This window comes from Xenopus laevis, chromosome 4S (assembly GCF_017654675.1).
Source record: "Xenopus laevis strain J_2021 chromosome 4S, Xenopus_laevis_v10.1, whole genome shotgun sequence".
Lineage (NCBI taxonomy): Eukaryota > Metazoa > Chordata > Amphibia > Anura > Pipidae > Xenopus > Xenopus laevis.
In genome coordinates, this window is record NC_054378.1 from 22,505,957 (window position 1) to 22,532,409 (window position 26,453).

At 42.9% G+C, this 26,453-nt stretch overlaps 1 protein-coding gene across 6 annotated transcripts in view; it reads right to left on the reverse strand.

Moving 5' to 3' along the window:
- Positions 1 to 26,453, reverse strand: part of sox6.S (SRY-box 6 S homeolog) — a 229,099-nt gene that overhangs the window by 122,698 nt on the left and 79,948 nt on the right. For 4 of the 6 annotated variants that reach the window (XM_041591131.1, XM_041591130.1, XM_041591132.1 and 1 more), the window contains one exon: positions 6,376 to 6,495. The exons of 1 other annotated variant lie outside the window; for it this stretch is intronic. In XM_041591131.1, the coding sequence (XP_041447065.1) occupies positions 6,376 to 6,452 (77 nt within the window). In that variant the 5' untranslated portion in view covers positions 6,453 to 6,495. Of the gene's footprint in view, positions 1 to 6,375; positions 6,501 to 26,453 lie in introns of those variants that run through there. One more of the 6 variants, NM_001280658.1, reaches the window with a different exon arrangement.

Consider the following 26,453-nt stretch of genomic DNA (forward strand, 5'->3'; position numbering starts at 1 on the left):
GGACAAAGATAAACGTAGAAATGTCTAGCGGCTGTTAAATATTCCACTAAGTACATCAAGGAGGTTCTTTTATAGGGCTTTCCAGTGCTGTTACAGTACTGTATATTGCTGGGGGCTTTGGGGTGTATAGGAGAGCTGTTACAGTACTGTCTATTGCTGGGGGTTGTGGTGTGTATAGGAGAGCTGTTACAGTACTGCATAATGCTGGGGGCTATGGCATGTGTAGGAGAGCTGTTATAGTATTGTATAATCATAGAAGTTATGGAGTGTATAGGAGGGCTGTTACTGTACTGTATATTGTTGGGGGTTATGGAGAGAATAGGAGAGATGTTACAGTACTGTATAATGCTGGGGGTTATGGAGTGTATAGGAGGGTTGTTACTGTACTGTATAATGCTGGGGGTTATGGTGAGTATAGGAGGGCTGTTACAGTACTGTATAATGCTGGGGGTTATGGAGAGTATAGGAGGGCTGTTACAGTACTGTATAATGCTGGGGGTTATGGAGTGTATAGGAGGGCTGTTACTGTATTGTATAACGCTGGGGACTATGGAGTGTATAGGAGGGCTGTTACTGTACTGTATAATGCTGGGGGTTATGGAGTGTATAGGAGGGCTGTTACTGTACTGTATAATGCTGGGGGTTATGGAGTGTATAGGAGGGCTGGACTGTATAATGCTATACATAAGGGGGTACAAAAAGCAAAAGATGGTGCCTAAAGAAGACTTCGTTGGTTTACTGCGCAAGGTTTGCTGCTTAGGGAATGAATTGTAGTTATTTAACGAGGGCATCTCATTACATCTCACACTTAACGAAGTTGGAAAATGCACTCGAGGGGATAGGAACATTTGATACGAGTGTTGCTTCTCTGCTCTACACAAGGTGCCAGGGGACAAGAGGAATTTGATTAAAGAGCAACAATCTCGGCACAAGCAACTCATGGGAAAGGCGCGGAGCCGCTAATTCTGCGCTCGCCAAATGCATCCAATCGTTTCACGGAAACACAGAAATGGATGGTCTCTTATACACAAGGACAAGTGGGGAAACCTATCATGTGATCAATGGGACTTGTACTATGGCAGGGGGGGAAGCTGGGGAAGTTACAGGGACATCACAAAATCTCCTCTTTTTCATTCAATGTTCATGCAATGTTACCGAAAATCTAAACAATGGGTCATTTTGTCATTTGTACTCGTAATTAGCCCAGTCTGTTCTGCTCTCTGTGCAAATGAAGAGGAATGAGGCCAAAATAACCAGAGGAGCAGTGAGGCCCAGGTCTCCATAACCCCCAAATATTAGTGCTTTCCCTGCTGCCAACTCCCACTCTGTAAATCACCCCCATTCAATTGATATTCTTTGCCAATGAGACGCTCCAGGCTCTGATGAAATGATCCCGAATTACAACAGAAAATGAATATCAGTAAACAGCGTCCTATAAATATACACTCACTAAAAGAACGTCGGGAATTTCTACTTCAAACATGTTCAGAAAAACATGTTTTTTCCAAAACACCATCATTTAATAGTGCTGCTCCAGCAGAATTCTGCACTGAAATCCATTTCTCAAAAGAGCAAACAGATTTTTTTATATTCAATTTTGAAATCTGACATGGGGCTAGACATTTTGTCAGTTTCCCAGCTGCCCCAGTCATGTGACTTGTGCCTGCACTTTAGGATGGAATTACTTTCTGGCAGGCTGTTATTTCTCCTACTTAATGTAACTGAATCAGTCTTAAGCTCCCCATAGACGCAACGATTCTACTTGCCGAACAACCGATTTTAGTGAAGTCCGACCAATCCTTCGAAATGATCGAGCGGTTAGTGGGATTCGAACGATCGAAGATCTTACGATTTTTCGGCCGACATCTGTCAGGAAATTGATTGGCCAGGTTAAAAAATCTTTTTCAGTCCCAGTGCAATCTATATATGTTTGCAGGGCCAAGCAGGCAGCTCCCCTTTGTTTTCCTGGCAAATTGGTCTTTTTAGTTGATGGTCAATTCGTAAGATCGTACGATCTTTCTGAGAAAATCGTGGTCTCACGATGAGGATCGGATCTTTTAAAAATCTCAACATCTATGGCCAGCTTAAGTGGGATTTGGCTTTTACCACGATCTTCTCAGAACGATCGTACGATCGTACGAATTTACCATCAACTAAAAAGACCAATTTGCCAGGAAAACAAAGGGGAGCTGCCTGCTTGTCCCTGCAAACATAGATAGATTGCACTGACAGATGTCGGCCGAAAAATCGTAAGATGTACGATCGTTCGAATACCACTAACCGCATGATAATTTCGAAGAATTGGTCGGGCTTCCCTAAAATCGGTCGTTCGGCAAGAAGAATCGTCGCGTCTATGGGGAGCTTAAGGGAGCTGCTATCTAATTACCTTCCCATTGTTCTGTTGTTAGGCTGCTGGGGAGGGAAAGGGAGGGGATGATATCACTCCAACTTGAAGTGCAGCAGTAAAGAGTGATTGAAAAAAATTGAATATAACAAAATCTGTTTGCTCTTTTGAAAAATGGATTTCAGTGCAGAATTCTGCTGGAACAGCACTATTAACTGATGTGTTTTGAAAAAAACATGTTTTCCCATGACAGTATTCCTCTAAGTAAACAGATAAAAGGTCTATAAACATATTAGCAGGGTGACACCACTGCAGGGACAAATACCTCAACTCCTCCAGGGCAAATCCAGCTCCAGGGCAAGAAATGGATCCAGGGGACCAGGAATCCTGTTTGAAGATTCCTAAAGGTGGCCATACACGGGCCGATAAAAGCTGCCAACAGACCGAGTCGGCAGCTTATTGGCCCGTGTATGGGGCCCCCCGACGGGCTTCCCCGATCGAGATCTGGCCGAAAGTCAGTCAGATCTCGATTGGATGGGACTAAAAATCCCGTTGGATCGTTGCCGCATCTGTTCGTTGATGCGGTCCCGCAATCCGACCGCCCGTTACTATTCATTAGGATCCGATCGTTGGGCCCTAGGGCCCACGATCGGATCAGCCCGATATTGCCTAACTCACGGTGGGCATATCGGGGTTTGGCGACATCGCCAAACGAGTGGATCTCTCCGTGTATGGCCACCTTAAGGCCTAGGGACCCCCAACACTCCAGTCTTTAAAGATAAAGGAGGAATCCAGTTCTGGTATCTGTAACCCAGAGTTCATGGGTTCAACATGTCAGTCCTGGTTCATCCACTCCCCCCCCCCACTCCCAACAGGGGGAATGAAAAGCAGATGCACCAGGATGGGATTTTACAATCTTTTATCTTAGCAGCTGCTGTTATCTGTGTCCTACTGATATTTACCCTTTAATAGCACTCACCTAGGATCATGCGGATGAGGCCCTGGGAGTTACTTATCAAGGGACCCTGGGAGTTACCGGACAATGGACGCTACCGGAAATTAGAGGGCGGCCTCTCACTGTCTCCCTCATCTGCACAAATTCTCCCTCCACTCATTCTCTCCTTCCTTCTCTCATGAACCATCTCCCTCTTACCTTCAGTCTTTTCTTCCCCCTCTCTATTCTTCCTCCCGACTTTCGTGACCCCCTTCCTTCCTTTTTCCTACAGACTTCCAACCTTTCTCCTTTATTTCCCTCTACCCATTGCTTCCTTTCTCCTGACTTCCCTGTTGTGACCCCTTTCCTTCCTTTTTCCTCCAGACTTCCCACCTTTCCCCTTTATATTGCTCTACCCATTGCTTCCTTTCTCCTGACTTCCCTGTTGCCCTTTCAAGTTATTTTCCTTGCCCCATCTCCATCCATTATATCAACTTCCTTATTCCCAGCATATGATGATGACTTCCCTGTTCCCTCTCCAACTTACCTCCTAAATTTACCCTTTATCCTTCCCCCGAACTTCCCAAACCCTCTCCCTCCAGACTTCCATGTGCCCCTTTCCCCATACACTTAAGAGAAGCGAGAGGCGTCCGCAGGACAAACAAACAGAAAGAAAGGCTGCATTTAGGGGCTTGCCAGTAGCATATTTCTGTGGAATTTCACAGCAGCAGAGCCCAGTGGCACTAATTGATGGGGAAATGCCAGTTCAGTCCTGGTAACAAGGGAAACTCTTGTCTCACATGGACCCGAAGACTTTTGAACTGTTAGGGAGATTAAAGGGGAAGTTCCCTTTAACTGAAGCAAAGTGGCCATTGATCTGTACTCTTCCTTCTATTGTGCCACTTAAAATTATTTCCAGACTCGGACTGACCTCACTTGCCCTTTGGTTGTTGGGGTCAGTGACCCTGAACCAAAAAAACATCATTTCATGATTGCTGAATTGCTCAAACATGCCCCTCCTACTTGTATTCCTAATGGCTCCCTGCTCGCTAGGAACATTTCCTCCAGGGATAGAAGCCAGTAGTGACCAATAAGATGTTTGCTTTCAAACAACAAACCAGAACATGCTCCCAGCTGATTGGATGATACAGGTAACTACACCTGATGCCTGTTACCCCCAAAATCCCAAGATGGAGATCTGCTGAACATAAACCATGAAATAATTCAATAAGAAAGAAGGATGTCATAGAGAGTCAAACGTCTGCATCACAACAACAATAAAATATGAATTTCAGCAATTATTGCAGCTGTTTGCTATTGCAAATTCTGTAATTTTCCTAGCATTCCCTATGCTGCAAGTAGATGATGGGACATAGAAAGGGTTAACATGGATATTAAATCCCTTTAAACAGAGGCTGGCCCTTGTGCCACATGTGATATTACTCAAGCAATGGGGTGCAGCAGTCAATAGGGGCAAGGCACATGCCAAGGAAGGGCACCAGAGCTGCCACCCTGATTGTGACTTCTTGAGAGGTTTCCAAAATCCAGTCCAAATAAACAAAAACAAATATAAAATAAATTCTTAGTGGGGGTCGATAACATGACTAGATCATAAGCCACTGAGAGCAATTTTACTTTGTGTAGATTGTAAGCTCTTGAGACTATTTCCTCAACATCTCCAGGGCATGCCAACTTTTCTCCTTGAGAACAGGCCTACTTTCTTCAAGACCTCCTCCGACTGAAAAGATTACACAACATGAGAATACTGCCTTTATTGTGCTTATTTGTGCACTACTGTGCCTGCTTTTAAATTGCAAGTCTGCCGCCCCAAACACAACCCCCTCATGATGGGATCTTTAACTCATTAGTTAGGATTTGGCCTGAGGCTGCCACATAATAACGAGGCCCGTTCCTATGGAGTAGTCTCCGGCTGAGATATTTACACCAATACACAGATAATGGGAGATGCAGGAGGCGAGTAGAGCGATTGTATCAAATACCCCCAGGCTGGCAGAGCAATCACGGCGTAAGCTGCCTCGCTGCTTCACTTCACAGAGATCTAAACAGCAGCTCTGCTCGACCAATAAGAAAGGCAAAGTAAAACCCACAGTGCATTTCACTCTAACACCCTGTCTACCAACTGCAACATGGCACTTAGCCTGGCACACACCAGGGAAAGGTAACCAACCATTGCTCAGCAAACCCCGGGGGTGGGGAGACCTGGTCTACTTAAGCCATTCAGCTCCAAGTCTACATATTAAACTCTACAATCTGAGCAGAATAATATATTATCTTTATATTCCCATCACTCACATTCACCTTCCCAGCGGAAATGAAGGGACAAACACGTTCTTTCTGCCCTCTTAAACAGAAGCATTTAATTGTTTTAACCTGCAAGTCAAGATTGGCCGCTGGATTACAAACTGTCAGCCGGGGCTAGCTGCCTGCCCAAGGCAAAGTGACGGAGCTGCCAAAATCCCCCCTTCCCGACACAATGCCGAATATTCACTCCTTCACACAGCCGGCACTGGAGTGTTACTCTTGCAGTGCACCTAGCAACGCAGCTACATGCACCACGCTGCCACTTAAATTACATCTTTTTTTTATTTTTAATTTTTTTAAATTCCCACTGGGAAAAAAAATTTAAATTAAAAATCACAATTCTGGAGAACCGATCTGCCGCTTAAAATAAAACATTTCAAAGAAGAAAAAAAAATATTCACATAGAAATTCCATAAAAAGTAAATTCAATAATTGTTTTTTTTTTTAATTGATTTGAGCAGCTGATTTGTTGCTTTAAATGCAACATTTTCTAAAGGCAAAATATATATATATACAAATACATACAAATAATCATACTAAAGAAAAAAATAAAACAATAAAAATAACATAATAATCAAGATAATACAATTCTTAAAAAGTATTCTTTTAATTGGAAACCAAATTGGTAATCTGATTATTTAAAAAAAAATATTATTAAATCAAATTCTGGGCAAGAAATATATATATATATATATATATATATATATATATATATATATATATATATATATATATATATATAAATGAAAGGAATGAGAGAGGGGGTTTTACTCACATGAAGTGGTCCTCCTTCCACTCGTCGTTGAGGTGATCTCCTACCACGCCGGTCAGAACTTCAGAGGTTGATGGCATAACCCCCTCAGAACCTTTCCCAATTTGCCAGGAACCACAGTCACTGTGGGGAGAGCACAGCCAATTATCGTCTCATGAGTGAACCCCCAAATCCAAGCGGCAGTAGCAGCAACACTATGACATGTGTAGGACATTGGTAGAGGCAAGGATTAAGTCTTCTATAGAGTGAGTGCAAGAGGTTAACGCGCTGGGGCCTAGGAGGAGAAGTGCTGCACGACTGCCGCCTCTCGCTGCCACTGCCTCTCCGTCAGTTAAGGGAAAGTTAACAGGCAGTCAGGGCAGCATCCAGAGGAGACGATTTGCTGAGCGGCAACAGTAGTGCTCTGTGGTTTGCCTCACACTTGACAGTAAGTTATGAGCCCTTTGTGAGTATAAGGGAAGGAAAACAGAGATCGGAATTTGGCAGGAAAATATAATACAGAATTCTCCTGTCTATGGAACCTGAAGTTTTTTTTTTCTCTTTCCCTTTGGTGAAAACAATCAAGCATTGTTACCAGAAAGAAAAGCAACTGACAGATGAAATATAGTGGGGCCCCTTCTAGGAACACAGTAAACAAGACTCCATTGAGAGCAGATCTTTTTGTCATTTTCTAAAGGGGGGGGGAAAGAAAACCCACTATTTTACGTGCTTGGAGTTTGAATTCAACAAATTAAAGGTAAAGTCTCCAAGAGTGTCGGAAGACTTGGATGGGGTTAAATGGGACCCCATATATAAAACAGAACATGAGCTTAAAATATCAAGTATAAGGTCTGCCAGGGTGTCTGACAGCAATGCGGCTTGGATGGGGTTAACCCAGGCCCCATAGATGAAGTAGGACATTAGAGTGCAGCACTTTTGCTCGCAGGAAGACACAATGAGTGGAGGCTCTAATCAAAGGCTGAAAGAGTCGCCCCATTGTCCCTTATAAAGAGCGAATTCTGTCTGAGGCAGGAAAGGAGCAGGACAGTGCACATCAGTCCCCAGAAATATGAAAGGAAGGAGCCATTCTTGCCCATTGTTGGGTATCCATGTGGACCCCAGTGAAGTCATCATTGGCAGGGACTATCCTGCAGGAAAGAAAAGAAGAGCTCGGATAACTATACATTGGCCATCTGGCACGGCGGAACAGTAGGGCACTTTCTCTACAACTATCCCTGTCCCCCTTTTAATCCAAAAATAGCCGCCCAGGTCAGTCTTCAGCCAATAGGACGGGGCGGAAAAGAAAGAAACTTTTGTTTTTGAAGTTGGAGAGAGAAACAATGAATCAGTAACATTGTATCAAGCACAATCATTCCAGCCGTGATATTTAAAGGGGAGCTATCACGAAAATGAAAATTTAAAATAAGCTTGGTCTAAAATAAGAAACTTTCTAAATATAATTTCTGTACCATTTATGAAATAATCAAGTTACGTTTCACTTTCCCCCTCTGAGCAACCTGTCTCTCTTTATTCTGTCTTCATGCAGTAGGTGGAGCCAGTTTTTGATTGACAGTTAGGTCTAATACATCCTTTGGGAAGGGGTTGCACCCTTAAAGTAGGTGCTCACTCTTTAAAAACGACCTGCTCTGATGGAAATCTTGTGCAGGGTGTTTGCAAAAGTCTGTTATTTTGTGACCTTTTGTTTGTGTTGGAGTTGGTTATTTGAGTTATTCTGCTAAGAAAGGGAGCCGCCCCCCTCCCAGAAAAGATGTATTAGACCTACCTGTCACTCAAAATGTGACCCAGACCTGAGCATGAAGAGTGACAGATTGTTACGGAATTGTTTTATAAACAATAGAGAATTTGTAATTGTTTCTATTTCAGTGAGATGAAACATATTAAATATTCATTTTCGCGATAGATCTCCTTTAAAGGGGAAACCAACTTTAACCTTCCGATGCTTTGGAAGCCAAGAGGTTAACAGCAGCTGGAAGTCTCCAGCGCCTTTTTTTTTTTTTGTCGTTTACACGAGGCGCATGTAACACAATTCCGGCACCACGAGGACCCCACTGAGAATAATCGCTGTATCCACTTGACGTGATTGTTTGTAGTTCGTATAATTCTCTGCCATAATTAGAAGCAATTAGTGCAAAAGCCAAACTCCATAGTGCACTCCCAAATATAAGGTGGTGGTGGGGGGTGTTTATAGCCCACAAAATTCCCATCCTCTTAGCCCTGAGCATGCCAGACTTCTGTCAATTATTTGCCCTTTTTTTGTGGTTGTTATAGTAATACTATTAACCAACTATTACTAATGTGCCGCTCAGGTCCGACAAGGATTTGGCTGTGATGCAGAAAAGGGACCACAAGCCAAATTCCCAGTTTACACTAGGGATGCAACGAATCCAGGATTCAGCCAATCCTTCTGCCCAGCCAAACCGAATCCTAATTTGCATATGCAAATTAGGGACAGGGAGGGAAATCGCGTGACTTTTTGTCACAAAACAAGGAAGTAAAAAATGTTTTCCCCCTTACCACCTCTAATTAGCATATGCAAATTAGGATTCAGATTCAGCTCGATATTCGACCAAATCTTTCGCGAAGGTTTCGGGGGTTCGGCAGAATCCAGAATAGTGGATTCGGTGCATACCTAGTTAACACACACACACAATGCTCCACATCATTTGGAAAACATAAACACAAGCAATTAGCCTTGTCACACCCAACGAAAGTAACTGCCCTATTGTGTGTGTGCCCCACCTCACCAGCTGCACAATAATAGGGGGCTATGAAGCCAGACAATCCAATTGCTGAACTACAATCATGTCACTAAGAAAATCAGGAAAATGATTAATAATGCTTCGTGATATCATAAGTTATAAATACAATTGCTGCTCAGTGCCCAGCTAAACTATTCAATGTATAAAAGATCCAAATTATGGAAAGATCTGTTATCAAGAAAACACCAGCTCCCATACTAGTACCCCCATTTGGGGGGGGGTGCTGCTGTGGTAAACCACCCTGCTTCCCTGCACAAGCACAGTACGGGCAGATAATAAATGGGAGCACTGGGACTTATTCAGGTTCCTATAGTGATTGATGTCGATCCCTTTGGCCTTTCTTGTGTCAACAATCAGTTGGGCAGCAGATAAAGTATTTTACCTTTGATTATACAAAGTAGCAGCCTGTGCTCTGCAGAAGGTCAGGAGCCCCCCCCCCCCATATTAAATCAGATGAAAAGGTGAGAATTGATTAAACATGTGCAACATGGTAGCACTCCTAAATTCTTGGCGCGTGGGTGGGGGGGATGGAAATCTCTGTTCTCTCATCCTGCTGTGATCATTTATAAATACAGTGCAAATTTGCACCTGGGCAGTTACCCACGGCAACCAGTCAGATGTTTGGTGCAAATTTGTTCAGGGTTTATAAATGAGCCCCTATGTGTTTAAAGGGTCAATATCCTGCTATATTACAGTAATATAGAAACATTTTAAAGCGACCAATCACACAGCTGCTTTCATCTCCACAACAGCCACACACTGATTAAAGCTATTTGATAATTGGTTGCTTGAGTAAATGCTGCAAGAACTGCAAGTATATCATATGGTGGGTATTTTGGACGAGGATTTATTCCCCAATCTTTGATCTGGGAAAGGAAACAATTATAAGAGGCACCTATGCATACCTGTCAGATGAGAAGGGAACCAACAGATTTCTCATAATAATATAATAATATATTCAACTCTACACTGTATACACAAGTGGTATATACAAAGGGTTCATCTAACAATCCCTCAGAATTTAGAATAAAATCTTAAGCAGATAATTATGGAAGAAACCAGACTTGTGCGTTGCACACGGCAATGGTCAGCTCTTCAGCCAAGAGAAGCAGGTGATTGGTTTCTGGCAGGAGGAGAATATTCTATGCGACACTTTGGTTTTCAGCTCGTTTCTGGGGATTTGGAGTCAGACAACAAATAGACGCAGGCTCTAAGGTTGCACTCAAACCTTCATCAGATCGGCCGGTGCCAGGAGAAGTCGGGCGCGGCGCCAGGAGATGGAGCGAGGGGACTCGCTGAGAAGGAAAGCGGAATATTTATTTGTTTAGTTAACGTCCAAGAACCAGCGGGGGACGGGGGACGGGAGCTCTGGCCAAACCTGTCCGTGATATCATTACTATAAACACAATCTGCACAACCCCCCCCCCCCCCCACATCATCAACTTGTTTTACCCCAACAGGTGCAGCATGTGTTTATTTCAAAGGGTAAGTCAGTCCTCCTTGTAACAGGGTATTGTCTTCCATGTATTTATTCCATTTAATACAAATACATATGCATAATACAAATATACAGAGACGGAATATTCTAGGCACACAATAAGATATACCCTCATACTGTACTGTATAATGGAGTCAATATGGCACCTCCTATGTATATGTATAAGTACAAATATACAGAGAAGCAATGTTCTGAGCACACAATAAGATGAAGAAGCAGAACGGAAAGTCTCAGCCGAACAAATGGCAAACAGATTGCTCAATTCCCATTATTCTTCTTAAAACAGGGGTGTCCAACTGCCCCACCTACTTGCTGTGTTTACTAACCATGTGAATGTTTTAAAAGACATCACTACAGAGATTAACTGGCCCCTGCATTGTTTAAACCTCAAATTCAGACTAATCCCCTGTATTGTTCACACCTGTGATCCACCTGCATTATTCACACTTGTGACACACCTCTATTGTTCACACCCCCTTATGCCCTGTACTATTCACACCTGAGACCCAGACTGAAACTGCCCACATTGTTCACCTGTTCACACTTTATACAAAATGCTAATGGGACACCAGAACTGTATGTAGTACATATTAGAGTGGTCCTGATAGGTTTCCCTGTCTCCTGCTCTGTCATGCCTTCTATATGCTCCCTGTGTGTTCCATACTGATTGCCCTATGCTCCCTGTGTGTGCCCTGCTCTGCCTGTGTGTGACATACTGTGCCTGTGTGTGCCATGTGCCCTACTCTGCCTGGGTGTGCCCTACTCTGCCTGAGTGTGCCCTACTCTGACTGGGTGTGCCCTACTCTGCCTGGGTGTGCCCTACTCTGCCTGCTTGTGCCCTGCTCTGCCTGCGTGTGCCCTGCTCTGCCTGTGTGTGCCATACTCTGCTGGGATGTGCCCTGCTTTGCCTGTGGAACATACGCCTGGTATTTGTTCTGGGGGGTTGTTAGTATTTGAATAAATTATTGTTAGGGGCCCATAATGTGTTTAATCATGTGCTGGGGGTGCTGTGTTATCCAAGGGGAAGAGGAGGCATATGGATTTAAGGGTATGTTTTAATATGACAACTTTTTCACATGAGTGATAAATGATATCCCTGCAGTGAGCACCAACCCTTTGGTATTTTGGTGTGCTACCACCATTAATGTGGACATGGTCTTGAGGTAACATGGGTGTGATTTAAAAACAGGGAGTGGTCAACACTGGCTTCCATTATCGGCCCTCCACTATGTAGGCCGGAAAATTTTTGGCCCTCGGTACCACAGAAGTAGTACAGCACTGTCTTAAAATATACATTGTGGGAGAAGCTTGCATTAACCCCCACCTGTACAGCTTACAATTAATGGCATACCACAAAAAACCTTTATTGTCAACACAGTAAGCAAATAGAGAGTGAAGGCCAAACAAATATTTGAAAGGGGTATGGGGGGGTATAGGGGACAGATTCTCTACTTTCCATAGGGTTAAACTTAGGAACAGAGTGGCAGCTGCTTATTTCTCAGTGTGCGACATGCATGCACCATCAACAATGCACAGGAGCGGTGCAGAACACAGGGTGGAATCACACAACGGATAGACCCCACCTCCCCACTTTAGCCATTGCCTCTAAGGGGACAGTTATCCGTTACAGGGAAAATGTTCATTATAACAAGAACAGGGCGTATGGGTGATCCTTCAACATTTTTGCATTAACAGGAGCTACCATGTCAGTTTCTCAGCTCAAGTGAAGTCCAGAGTCAAATAAAAGTGAAGCCATAGAGGGCAGAACAGCAAGAAAGATGGCACAATGACCAATCTATGACATACAATGGAGCCTACCGCAGAGCTTCCTTAATATCCACAGAATCAGACAATTCTCCTAAAGGACTTGATTAAAGAGAGAGGCACCTCTGGGAGCAAAGTGCTCCATCTATGCTGTAAAATGAGGCATTGAATTGTAAATATATATGGCAAGGGTACCCAATATCAAACTTCCATCATCTCCAACTATTTCCACCTTCTGCTGTTTCCAACCTGCCCTGCAGTCTCCATCTTTTACTACCTCAATCTTGCCTTCCATATCACCCTACTGTCTATATCTTGCCCCACCATATCCACCTTATTCTTACTGTCTCCATCTTGCCCTATTGTCTCCATCCTTTCCTACCGTCTCTATGTCATCATACTGTCTCCATCTCGTCCCACTGTCACCATCTTGTCCCACTGTCTCCATCATGTCCTACTGTCTCCATCTCGCCTTACTGTCTCTATCTCACCCTACTGTCTCCGTCTCACCCTACTGTCTTCATCTCGTCCTACTGTCTTCGTCTCGTCCTACTGTCTCTGTCTCATCCTACTGTCTTTGTCTCATCCTACGGTCTCTGTCTCATCCTACTGTCTCTGTCTCATCCTACTGTCTCTGTCTCGTCCTACTATCTCCGTCTCGTCCTACTGTCTCCATTTCGTCCTACTGTCTCCATTTCGCCCTACTGTCTCCATCTCGTCCTACGATCTCCATCCTTTCTTTCTTTCTGTCTCCATCTCCCCCTACTGTCTCCATCTCATCCTATTGTCTCCATCTTGCCCTACTGCCTTGACCTAGTACTCCTGCCTCCATCTTGTTCTGGGCACACGAAGATATACCCTCATACTGTACTATCTAAAGGAATCAATATGGCACCTCCCTCCTCCCATGTGTATAAACACAAAATATATAGACAAGGAATGTTCTATGCACACAATAAGCTATACCCTCTTACTGTACTGTCTAAGAGAATCAATATGGCACTTCCCTTCTCCCATTTGTATAAATACAAATATACAGAGAAGGAATGTTCTGGGCACACAATAAACTATACCCCCATACTGTACTGTCTAAGGGAATCAATATGGCACCTCTTCTCATATGTATAAATACAAATATACAGAGGTTTTATTTTGGGCACACAATAAGCTATACCATCATACTTTACTGTCTAAAGGGAATCAGTATGGCACCTACCTCCTCCCATATGTATAAATACAAATGGGCACATAGTAACTTATACCCAGAAACACAGAGCTCAACTCTAGTAGAAGGGAGTAAAAAGCATCACTGGCAATGTTCAGCCTAAATGAATGATATAATATACTCTTACACTTTCTCATCCCACTGGTCAGAAGTTAAATATAAAGAAGCGTTGCTAGGGAGCCAGGTCCCTGCCAATACTGTATATTGTCCCATGCAGTCCCTGAGCCTCTCCGGCTGCCAAGTCTCGGGTGTGGCAGAAATCAGGTACTTCTGAATCCTAGGCCTGGCATGTTTGAATGGATCCCCTATTGCTACTATTTTCATGGTTTCCATGAATATCACACAAACTGGCATATAGGAGGCAAACATTTAAATCCATTTGCTTCCTTTCTCATTGTATTTGCCAAGAATTCCTCTCGCTGTGCCAGGCCTGGGAAATTTACATACCAGGGTGGGCAGCGGTGGTGGCAGAGGAGGAAATAATGGGGCTTACGTAGCAGAAGAAGAATTTCATAGAATTCTGGCGGGAACAGTAAAAATAACTGTTTTTTGTCTCTTGTGAAAACTTTACATTGAGGCAGCATCGAATTGTCACCAAAATCGGTGAAATACACGGGGGATGCAGGGCAGGGGGACGTGGGGCGGGGCAATTCATGGGAGAGGTAAAAGCATTTCACAGAAGAGTCCAATTTCTCTTTCTTCAGCAGAAAGTTTCCACATTAAAAAATGAAAACCCACCATTTGTTAAAGATGTTTTCTGCACAATTGTGAAACCTTAGTGCTGGCAGGGCCCACAACGAGAAGCATCTGGGGCCACATTAGAACATGCACCTGGTGCTGAGCTTCAACACTTTACCCAAACACCTTTGTCGATCCTGAAATATTCAGAATAATACATTTTCTCTGGGCCGGCTCAAAAAGAGCCATTTGTCTTAGTCCCCACATTTTAGGGGCTCCCACCTACCGGAGCCCACTGGCCATCTTGCATTTCTTTTGCAAGTTCTTCCACTGAGCGAGAGAGAGACAAATGGACTGGGAAGATTATGGAAATTTGTGGCATGCATGGGGTTAATGCAGTGCTCACAATCCATTTTCTGCAGTGATCTGCATGTGGGGTTAATGCAATGGTCTGAAACCATTTTCTATTATGATATGTGTGGATTAATGCAGTTCTCATCAATTTCTGGGGTGAACTTCTAACTAGCAAGTCTGGGGTTAAAGCAATGGTCTAAATCCAACTTTTGCATTGATCTTGCTAGCATGGCTGGGGTTAATACAGTGTTCATTATCTATTTCTGCATTGACCTGACTGGCATGTGTGGGGTAAATGCAATGCATTTTCTATGATGATCTTTACTGACAGGTAAAAGCTATGCTCTAAATCCATTTTCTGCATTAATCTCACTGTCATGTCAGGGGTAAAGGCAAAGCTTTAAATCCATTTCTGTAGTTATTTTAATGGCATGCTTGGTTTGTTGTGGCTAAAGGGAGAGCCAAAGAGAGTGGAGTAGTAAGGTGGGGTTTCAAACGGACTACAGCAGCACATTTTGTGGGGCCCCAGCACTGACATTTGCCTTAGGTCCCAAATTTTGTGGAGATGGCCAAGAAATCAATCTGCTGTATTAGATCAATTAAATAGTTACATAGTTACATAGTTCAATCAGGTTGAAAAAAGACAAAGTCCATCAAGTTCAACCCCAACAAATGAAAACCCAGCATCCATACACATACCCCTCCATACTTTTTACACATAAATTACCCATATCTATACTAACTATAGAATCCAAGAAATCATCCAACCACTTTTATAGTCATTAACTGAATCAGCCAGCACAACATCTTCCGGCAGTGCATTCCACAACCTCACTGTCCTCACTGTGAAGAACCCCCTACGTTGCTTCAAATGAAAGTTCTTTTCTTCTAGTCCAAAAGGGGTGGCCTCTGGTACGGTGATCCACTTAATGGGTAAAAAGGTTCCCTGCTATTTGTCTATAATGTCCTTTAATATACTTGTAAAGTGTAATCATGTCCCCTCGCAAGCGCCTTTTATCCAGAGAAAACAACCCCAACCTTGACAGTATACCCTGATAATTTAAGTCTTTCATCCCTCTAACCAGTTTAGTTGCACTTAGTCTTTGCACTCTCTCCAGCTCATTTATATCCCTCTTAAGGACTGGAGTCCAAAACCAGATGTGGCCTCACAGGGACCTATAAAGAGGTATAATTATGTTTTCATCCCTTGAGTTAATGCCCTTTTTTATGCAAGACAGAACTTTATTTACTTTAGTAGCCACAGAATGACACTGCCTGGAATATGTCAACTTGTTATCTACAAAAACCCCAAGACCCTTCTCATTTAAGGAAACTCCCAGCATATTGCCATTTAGTGTATAACTTGCATTTATATTATTTTTGCCAAAGTGCATAACCTTGCATTTATCAACACTGAACCTCATTTTCCAGTTTGCTGCCCAGTTTTCCAACTTAGACAAATCACTGTGCAAAGTGGCAGCATCCTGCATGGAACCTATAGTTCTGCACAATTTAGTATCATCTGTAAAAATAGAAAAAGTACTTTCAATGCCCATCTCCAGGTCATTAATAAACAAGTTGAAAATAAAGGGGCCTAGTACAGAGCCTTGCGGTACTCCACTAACAACACTAGTCCAATTAGAATATGTTCCATTTACCACCACTCTTTGTAGTCTATATGTTAGCCAGTTCTCTATCCAGGTACAAATACTATGTTCCAGGCCAACCTTCCTTAATTTAACCACTAACCCTCTGTGTGGCACTGTATCAAATGCTTTAACAAAGTCTAAGTAAATCAAATCCACTGCCATCCCAGAATCGAGGTCCCTAATCACCTTCTCATAAAAAGAAATTAAGTTAGTCTGGCAAGATCTATTACGCATAAAACCATGCTAGCATTAGTATTATAATTTGCTATGAAGTCCAGTATCTTATCCTTTATTAACCCTTGGAAAAGCTTTCCTAAAACTGTTGTCAGACTAACTGGCCTATAGTTTTGAATCTGAGAACAGGATCCCTTTTTGAATAGTGGCACCACATTAGCAATTCGCCAGTCTCTCTGCAGTATGCCAGACCTCAATGAATCCTGAAAAATTAAGTAAAGAGGTTTGGCAATCGCAGAGCTAAGCTCGCTAAGTATCCTGGGATGAATACCATCTGGCCCCGGACCTTTGTTAATCTTAACATATTCTAGTCTATTTTGAATTTCCTCTTGTGTGAACCATGAGCCCCGGGGCATCAGGGATTTCAGTGGGAACCACCTAATAAAATAATAATAATATTAATAGACTTACTCTATTACTCTAGAATTACTCTATAGAGAGTAATAGAGTAATTTGCTTTCTGGGTAATATCACAGGCTCTGGGCCCTCAGCCAGGTTAGAAAGGGCCCCAAGTGTTTGTTGGTGTTGCAGGTTTTTAGACCCAAGTAACTGCAGCGCTGCAACTCTCCAGTCAGTTCCCCCTTTCCTTCTCTCCAGCCGCTCGGTAACTGTATCGGGTTCCACTTCACTGGGAGAGTTGCGGTTTGTGGAATATTTTATATATGGAGCTTGTGTCCCGTAATGAGACGAGGGAGGTTTTATGGTGCACGTTATATAACATTTTATTATGCGCCAATAATACGCTTTATTAAAGGAGTCCCACATGTACATGTAACGTGAAACTCACCAGTCATTCCTACAGCAGCAAAGCTTCATTGTTACAGTATAATGCCTGTGTGTGTTTGCGTGACCTCCTCTGCTAATGTTTCACACAGAACTACACCTCCCAGTGTGCAGAGCAGCCTGTACAGATTGTCTGTGTTTCACAAGTTGCCTTTGCTGCATTTTTACTGAATGTCATTATTTGGAAACTTTACCAACTCCCAATCTCTCCCCACAGCCAACAGGTTGTTACTCCCTAGTTATATTACAAACCGCTTATTCCTGTATAGGAAATGAGAGCAGAGCAGGCAGTAACCCTTCCAACACTTTCCTCTTGTCTCTGTCCCTATATATTATGTACCTATCTAGTGCTACCAATCCTTATTTCTGTAGCGAAATGAGAGCAGACAGTAACCCTTCCAACACTTGTTGCTGGTTGGAGAAATTTAGGGCCAATGAGAAATCTTTGATACAATGATAGGGCCTCATTTAGTAGTACTACATTTATGTGAGACTGTGGCTCACATGTGTTTCCTATTTTCACTGCAGCTACCTGGTAATTATATGACACATTCATTCACGTTATAGGAAAAGGTGATGCTCCTTGCAGCGCTGAGGGGCCGCTAGTGGGAGACAAAGCTCACTTTATTATAGAGATTTAGATTTACAATTAGCACTTTTCAAATTTTCTTTAGAAAATTTTTGGAAAAAAAAGTGATGTGATTTTGTGCAGAGACATATAGTATCATTCCGAATCTGTCACATACAGCTTATTTAAAGGGGAAATGTTCCATGTTTATAATGTGAGCTGCCATATTGCTTCCCATTTGTGCAGTGAAAAATAATTTTGTTGCATGATTCCCTGACAATACAGTAGATATATATATATAGTAGCACTGATACACGTGTTTCTTACGTTTTTGGGTGAAGAAGGGGCAATTAGAGCAGCGCAGAGGGACCAAGTACTTGCCAGCAGAGCTAATCACACGCTTATCATTTCATGTCTAATTAACGTTTCACTGATAGCTAATTGTTACACAAATGGTTGCGGTGTTGCCATGCCAACAGCAAACAGGTAATCACACAATCATCTCGCAAAGCAATCAGATAACGTGAGCAGCGGAAGCCTCCCATTGGCTGGCCCACATTACTGCCAGTGTTATTATTATGTGCTTAATGCAGGGCTGCAATCCACAGGAAACAATGCAGGAAAAAGAAACGGGCCTCTGCTGCATGCTATGGGCCGCAACTGCCCCAGGGAGGGGTCACTGACGCCTTTCAGCATCATATTAGCAAAGGGAGCATCAGTTTGCATTTGGGGGGACTAAATGCAAAGGATGTATAGAACCAATATAATAGGGGAGGGGTACAAATAGGAACTATTGTGAGGCCCCCAGAGAAGGGCTTAAGGGATGAAAATAGGAAAAAACTATATAACTATAGAAAAACTATATAACTTTGTGCTACTTCTCAATATTCATTCATTCCTCATTCTCACTGGGTTTATAGTTCTGTGTAACTGTCATTGTTTCTGTCCCTTTCTCTGCACTGCTGCCTCTGACTCCTGATACAACTTCCCAATATCCATTCATTCCTCATTCTCACTGGGTTTATAGTTCTGTGTAACTGTCATTGTTTCTGTCCCTTTCTCTGCACTGCTGCCTCTGACTCCTGATACAACTTCCCAATATCCATTCATTACTCATTCTCACTGGGTTTATAGTTCTGTGTAACTGTCATTGTGTCTGTCCCTTTCTCTTCTCTGAACTGCTGCCTCTGACTCCTGATACAACTCTTCCCAATATCCATTCACTCCTCATTCTTACTGGGTTTATCATTACATGTAACTGTCATTGTGTCTATCTGCCACTGTCTCTCTTTCTGTTTTCACTGTCAGATGTGACTCCCGAAGCAATGTAGAAGAAGGCTATTTAAAGGTTCTGCAGGGAGGCATGAAAGTCACCAGTTGCAGTTAGGTAGGAATTAGAGCAATGGCACATATAAAATTCAAGTCATTTTCCTTCTTCCTGCAATTACAGGAAGAAGCAGCTGAGCTGGATCCAATTGAAACAAAACAAAGGGTAACAATGTAACAAGCTGCTTCCCTTGAGAGATAATCACTTCTGTGTGACGGCCGGTCGATGGAGCAAGCGTTTGTGATAATAACCGTGCGCCTGGGACTGCCCTGTATTTATTACTGATCATATTGGTGTTTGCTGACTGACTGGTTGTGTCAATGCAAGTTGCTTACCTAAACTGAGCCCTCCATTCTCCAGAGGCAGGGAGCGCAGAGTGTCTTACCAGCAGGGCACTGCTTCTAGTGCGGGGTTAATCATTAACTTCCTCAGCGGTTAATTTGTAATTGGGAGCAGGTTATCCACCTAATGCTGTTTGTGTTAAATAAACAATGGCAGACTCCCAGGAAAGACAGCTAGAACCTCAGCTGCCGTAAAGCAGGGCAGGACTGCTGCTTACAATGGGGATCAGATAGGATCTGTGCAGCCACTGGGACAGAATGCTCTGTTATACAGATAGCTAGTCTCAGCTGCCATAAAGCAGGACAGGGCATTTGTTGTAATTACCTGCACACACTAGGGTTGCCATCTGGCCAGTATTTTACTGGCCAGGTCGGTAAAAATGATGGTTGATCACAATGTTATTAACAGGGAATAAAGATAAATATATAGGAAGGCCGGTATTTTTTATGGAAAAGGTGGCAACCCTAGCACACACTGATATGATGTCACCAATCCAAAAAGCCACAGGACACGCATTGGAATGCTTTGTACATAATCCCTCTCATAGTTGGGGTCCCAGGCTCATAAGTGACATTTATAAGTGTTTTCCACCTACTTCGCAAGCATAAATTGTGCCCAGTAGTATTAAGAGAGGGAATTGTAGGACGGAATAAACAAATTAGTTATTATTCAGGGATAATAATGGCGGCACAGTGGCCCGTATTATAATTAAGGCAAACATTAACTTAAGTGACATCAATTTATATATTTCCAGGCAACTGCTCTACATGAAATGATTTCCTAATCATTAGTAACATAAAGCCATAAAACTGATTTCTTTCCAACAAAGTGAGGGCTTTCCAGCCCCCTAAACACCAGAACAGAGTTACACAATTAGGGAGGGATTTATATAACCATATGTTTAAATATACAAAGAAGGAATGTTCTGGGCACACCATAAGCTATACCCTCATATTATACTGTCTAAGGTAATCAATATGGCACCTCCTCCCATATGTATAAATACAAATATACAGAATGTTCTGGGCACACAATAAGCTATACCCTCATATTGTACTGTCTAAGGCAGTGGTCCCCAACCAGTAGCTCGTGAGCAACATGTTGCTCTCCAACCCCTTGGATGTTGCTCTCAGTGGCCTCAAAGTAATTGCTTATTTTTCAATTATTGGCACGGAGGCAAGTTTTGGTTGTATAAAAACCAGGTCCACTGCCAAACAGAGTCTCAATGTAGCTTGACAATCCACATAGGGGCTACAAAATGGCCAATCACAGCCCTTATTTGGCACCCCAAGAACATTTTTCATGCTAGTGTTGCTCCCCAACCCCTTTAACTTCTCGATGTTGCTCACGGGTTCAAAAGGTTGGGGATCCCTGGTCTAAGGTAATCAATATGGCACCTCCTCCCATATGTATAAATACAAATATACAGAGAAGGAATGTTCTGGGCACACAATAAGCTATACCCACATACTGTACTGTCTAAGGGAATCAATATGGCACCTCCTCTCATATGTATAAATACAAATATACAGAGATGGAATGTGAGACGCACACAATAAGATTGACCCAAAGAATAAAGCAGGGGCAGATTGAAGTGGGCGCAAATTGATTTAAGAGGAAAGGCAGGAAAAGAAAAGCTTCTTCCTTTGGGGAAAGTGAAGGCAGGGGAATAGCAAGTTGCAAATTGCAGAGATAAACTGGTAAAAGCTGTATTTATTTCAGGCGCAGCACCCGGGGCCCCATGAGACTCCCTTCAAACTGGGGAAAAGTTTAGAAATGTCTGACACTCTGATGTGTTGGTCACATATGTGAGAAAGCAAAACAATGAGAGGCAAGGTCAGGCCACACGGCAGCCTGGATGGACATATTCAGTATAAAGATACTGTATATAGGTATTTATAGGGGCTTCGTGGAGTCAACATTCATTCTATTCATGTTTAAATGGGAAATGTAATCAGTAGGCAACATTCACTCACATTGCTGACTAACAGTCTGTGCGGCAGGTTCTTCTGTGCATGGAGTCTCTCCTACCTGCATAGGCTTTACTTCATTTCTTCCATATTTGTTTCTTTACTACAAATGGCACAGAACTAGATTCTCTGTGCCAAGCTATGTCTGTAGGAAATAATTCTTCTATTTGAGCATTAAGGCAAATAGATTGGGCTGACTTTTCCTCTTTTTTGCACATATCTTTCAAGGACTCAATGTGTGGCACATGCACACAGACAGAACTGTCATTATACAGGGAGTGGATAGGGGTCAGTGACTTCAGATGGCATAAAAAGATGGACACAACAGGACAATATGGAGACAGCAGGACAAGATGCAGACAGTATGGCAATATGGAGACAGTAGAACAAGATGGAGACAGTAGGATAAGATAGAGACAGTAGGACACGATGTAAACAGCAGGGCAATGTGGAGACAGCACGGCAAAGACGGAGACAGCATGGCAAAGATGGAGACAGCTGGGCAAATATGGAGACAGCTGGGCAAATATGGAGACAGTAGGGCAAATATGGAAACAGTAGGTCAAAGATGGAGACAGTAGGACAAGATGGACACAGTAGGACAAGATAGAGAGAGTAGGACAAGATGGAGAGAGTATAGGACAAGATGAAGACAGTCGGGCAAAGATGGAGACAATAGGACAAGATGGAGATGGTAGGACAAGATGAAGACAATAGGGCAAAGATGGAGATAGTAGGACAAGATGGAGAAAGTAGGGCAAATATGGAAAAAATAAATCAAAGAGGGAGACAGTAGGCCAAGATGGCCACAGTAGGATGAGAAAGGTTCTTGAATTACACCCATCCAATCATATAACCCATGGGCTGCTCAGCCATACCTAGACAATACAAAAGTCAGGAGGTAGGACTGTGATTGACTTTTGGATCAGTATAGTTTAACTGAGCCATTGTGTCAATATCAGAACTGGAGGATTATTAATAACTTAATATAAGTGTCTGTTATAGATAGAACAATGTGGGATGGCTGAAAGTTGGGCCCTGTTCGGGGGCGACACATCTCCCAGTTACACATAAAACCTAAGCTGGGAGGATCCATGAGAGCAGCGATTGTAAGACACAGGCAAAGGGAAACTCTACTTTGTACTCTCAAGTCAAAGCTTTGGAGATCAGAGGCCACTCAACAAAAACCTGTCCCTCCAAAGTCCCTCCCCAATGATTGTGCCATTCTGGCGGCTCCTTTAATGGCAAATCTGAGCACAGAGACCTAATACTCGTCTGGCTTGCAGGGAGTGCGAGTGAACGTATGTTTCAATCTGAGGCAGATCATAGTCATTCTTTGTTCCCGCTCAGAACATGGTATCTCTCTCCTCTTTCACCTGATTAAAGCCAAGGTATTTGTTTCACTGGCTGACCCAATGCTTGGCTGGGAATAATAGTGCAACACAATCCCCTATTGTTGCACGAGACAATGCTCTTTAGTGTCCTTGGATCTCAACATGACCTTTCATCTCGGCCATGCCCAATGGTTCCTCCTCACGACACACAAATACACTTGGGCTGAATTCCAGCAAGTCATAAAAAGGGTGGACCCTTCTCTCTCCAAACAAAGCCAATTCTTTCTCTTTTTTACCCCAAGGTGGGGGGAGAAATGCAAGTTTTTTTTCCCTCGCAGATGGAAGTTTGCGTTACTACGGCAACTGTTTTAATCCCCATTTTAACACCTTTTTTTTCTCCTTCCATGGCCTGTCTCTCCAAAGTGCTACCTTTTAACTCATGAGCTCGTCGGCTAACGGGCTGCCCTAATTAGCTACCATTTTCACAGCGCAGACAACATGATGAGCTAATCGAAATTTGCAAAATAATGACGTACCTCCTGCAAATATTCCTCCTCCTGAGGCCCAGTTTAGCCAATGACAATAATGAGGGCATTATTAGGAGCGGCATTAAAATGCTGCACCGCAGCTAAACAGAGCCCTTAATTGTTCCCGACTTGTTCATTGAATCAACAACCTATTGTTGTGCCGCTGGAAAATAGAAAGAGGGAAGAAAGGCTGCCATAATGATTGCTCTGTCCTGCCCAAGCTGCAAACCCTGCAACCCTTTCCTTTTGAATATCTTGATGGACTTCTCCTTCAGCTTCACAAAAAAAACTCATCTAAGAAGTTGATTGTCTGTGAGTCGCACAAAAAAGATCCTATTTATTGTGATATCCATTTGTTCCTGGCCCTCGAGATAAACACAGGCTGTATATGTACTAAAAGCCATGTAAAAGTGCAAATCTATGGAGGGGGGGGGAGATAAGGATCAGGGTCTAGCGAGGGCAGGAACCAAGTTGGCTTGGGTTGTGGGGGCAAATAAAGGGTTGTTGGGCAGTAGAAATACTGGAATATTTAATACACTTCACATTATATCAGTAACGCCTTACAATGTCATCAACCGTGGCTTTCCAGCTCTTAATGTTGTAACAGAACTTATGTTTCTTTGGATGAAAGGGCTTGTAGTTCAGCAACAGTCACTCAGTTTATTTAATGAGGCTGCAAACTAAATATATTGGTTAAAATGCATCCCATCATCATCCTTCCTAGTAATGGCTTTATTTCAATGGATATATTTCAACTAAGCAGAGACCAGCGAGGGCATATACACATGTAACCCAAGTATAGTTTAAGCTTTGCATTTTTGATTACATTACTTAACACTTCTACCAGTCAATGAAAGACTTTCTTGATCAGAAGACTAAAAAAAGAGGCTGAGCTAAATGAGGATCAGGTGGGGCTTATAATAGATCAGGGCGTGACAAAGGAAAATTTAAGGTGTAGCAGAACCTCCCTCTACCTCCCCTAGACTCTACAGAGGCATTCACCTCAACAGGATCACATTTAGTGTTGCTCTCTCCTCTAGGAAAATATCCCAGTGGGCACTTTGGGCAACAGTTCTCTTGCTTTGTGGCACAGATTGTAAATCTCAGGAACCTTTAACTGCACTGCTGGCAAGAGAGGTTCCTCAATTTGGGCAAATGAAAGAATTTTCATCTCTTTTGGAGGCCCTTTCCTTATCAGAAGACTGTGGCACTGTTCTAGTGCTACACATGGAGGCCAAACTGGACAAATCATCTATAGGCCTATTTTACATGATAATTGTGGGCCAATGGTGTGTAAAACCTAGGCCCTGATCAGCACCAACCAATAGCACTGATCAAAGTCGTGTGACATAGCCCTTCTAGTGGGTATTGTTTTCTAATAATAAGTGCCGCAGCCCAACATCAAAATCTCTCTCCTTTTAATCTTCTCCTTATCAAGGGGGGGCTCTTGGTGCCCCCACCCGGCTCTGTGTGTGATATCTCTCTGAGAGTGTCGCCTCTTTAATTAAAGCAGACAGTGACAGAAGGACGCGGATTAGCACCGTAATGAAGCATTTACTTAGATTAATCGCACAATCCTTTTGGAGTAAAAGCTTTGACAAAGAACAAAAAGAAAATTTGTTATGAAACAGTTTTTTATCCTCAAAAAAGGTCACATTATGGGATTTTTTTTGCTTGTCACTGTTACTGTCCGGTTCGCCAATGGAATATGAGATCTCTTTATTCTTCCTCAAGCCCCCAGTCATTTGCCATAATAAAGTCATTAAGGCTTCAAATTAAAAATGCCTGTTTTAAAAACTGGTTGCTTAGCTTCAAGGAGGCTCTAATTAGCATGGGTGGCATTGTTTTGGCAGAATCAAGATTTAATGGTACCGGGCGGCTATACATAATGAAAGGGACAATTTCTAGGAAAAGAAAGAATGGTGAATTCTGAAGTAGGAGCCCATTGTTCATGGCCAATGGCACCAGTGAGAAAACGACTCCGGTCTTTATTTGGAGAGAAAATGATGATATTAAAATGATCTGCATTAGGGTCAAACAAATAGTGCTGTAAATAGGAGCAGAGCTTTTATCCTGCACATGAAAGGCCTTTCATGGTGGGGAGAACCATACCTGGTCATTCCCTGAAAGACAAACAGATTCTCCAATCTCAAACAGGACAGACGTGAGACACAGCCATGAGTGTAGATCGGATTATCTGGAAACAGGTCATACAAATGAGCCATTATTTGGCTAAACTTAATGAGCTCCAGATTCTTACAGGACATCCCCAAAGTAACTCCTTAAACACACAAGACCAGGCCCGGATTTGTGGAAAGGCCACCTAGGCCGGCAGGATTTTAGGGGGCGGCATGCTGCCAAACCACACCCACATTCATTTAAAAACACAGGGGATACGCTCGAGATACAATATTTTTTACATTTCCTGTGCTCCAATCCCCATTGCTCCAGTCCAGATTATCAAAATTTGCACGAATAAAGGGGAGGGTACAGGTCCGACGAACGGCAGTGGGCCTAGGGGTGCCCACTATGAAAATCCGGCCCTGCACAAGACTTGAAAGTTCTAAACTGGTTGCCCAAAGTCCTGTCCATGAGTACAGAGTCATAAACCAACCTGGAAAAGCAAGGCACAACAATTGTATAGAGAGACAAAAATTATGCCCCCACCAGGTAAAATAATTGTAACCTCACCAAATTACAAATCAACAAAATAACAGAAGCAGTGCCTCTACCAGGTGACATAATTGATGCCTCCACAAAGAGACACACAATTAGTGACTCAAAGACTCACTGGTACCTCCACACAGAGGTGGGTACAACCCATGGAACCTCCACCAAAACATCCAAGTGGTACTTCCACATATGTCACCAAATTGTAACTCTACTAAAAGATCCAATTGGTGCTTCCACATGAAGCACCAAGATCTACATGGAAACTTTAACCCTGAAACCCAACAAGCACCTTTAATACACCTACAACAATACAAATTAATGGTTGTTGCACCAAGAGGCATATAGAAAAGTATATATAGTATGTTAAATAGGAGTCCTAGATGACATCAATGGGTA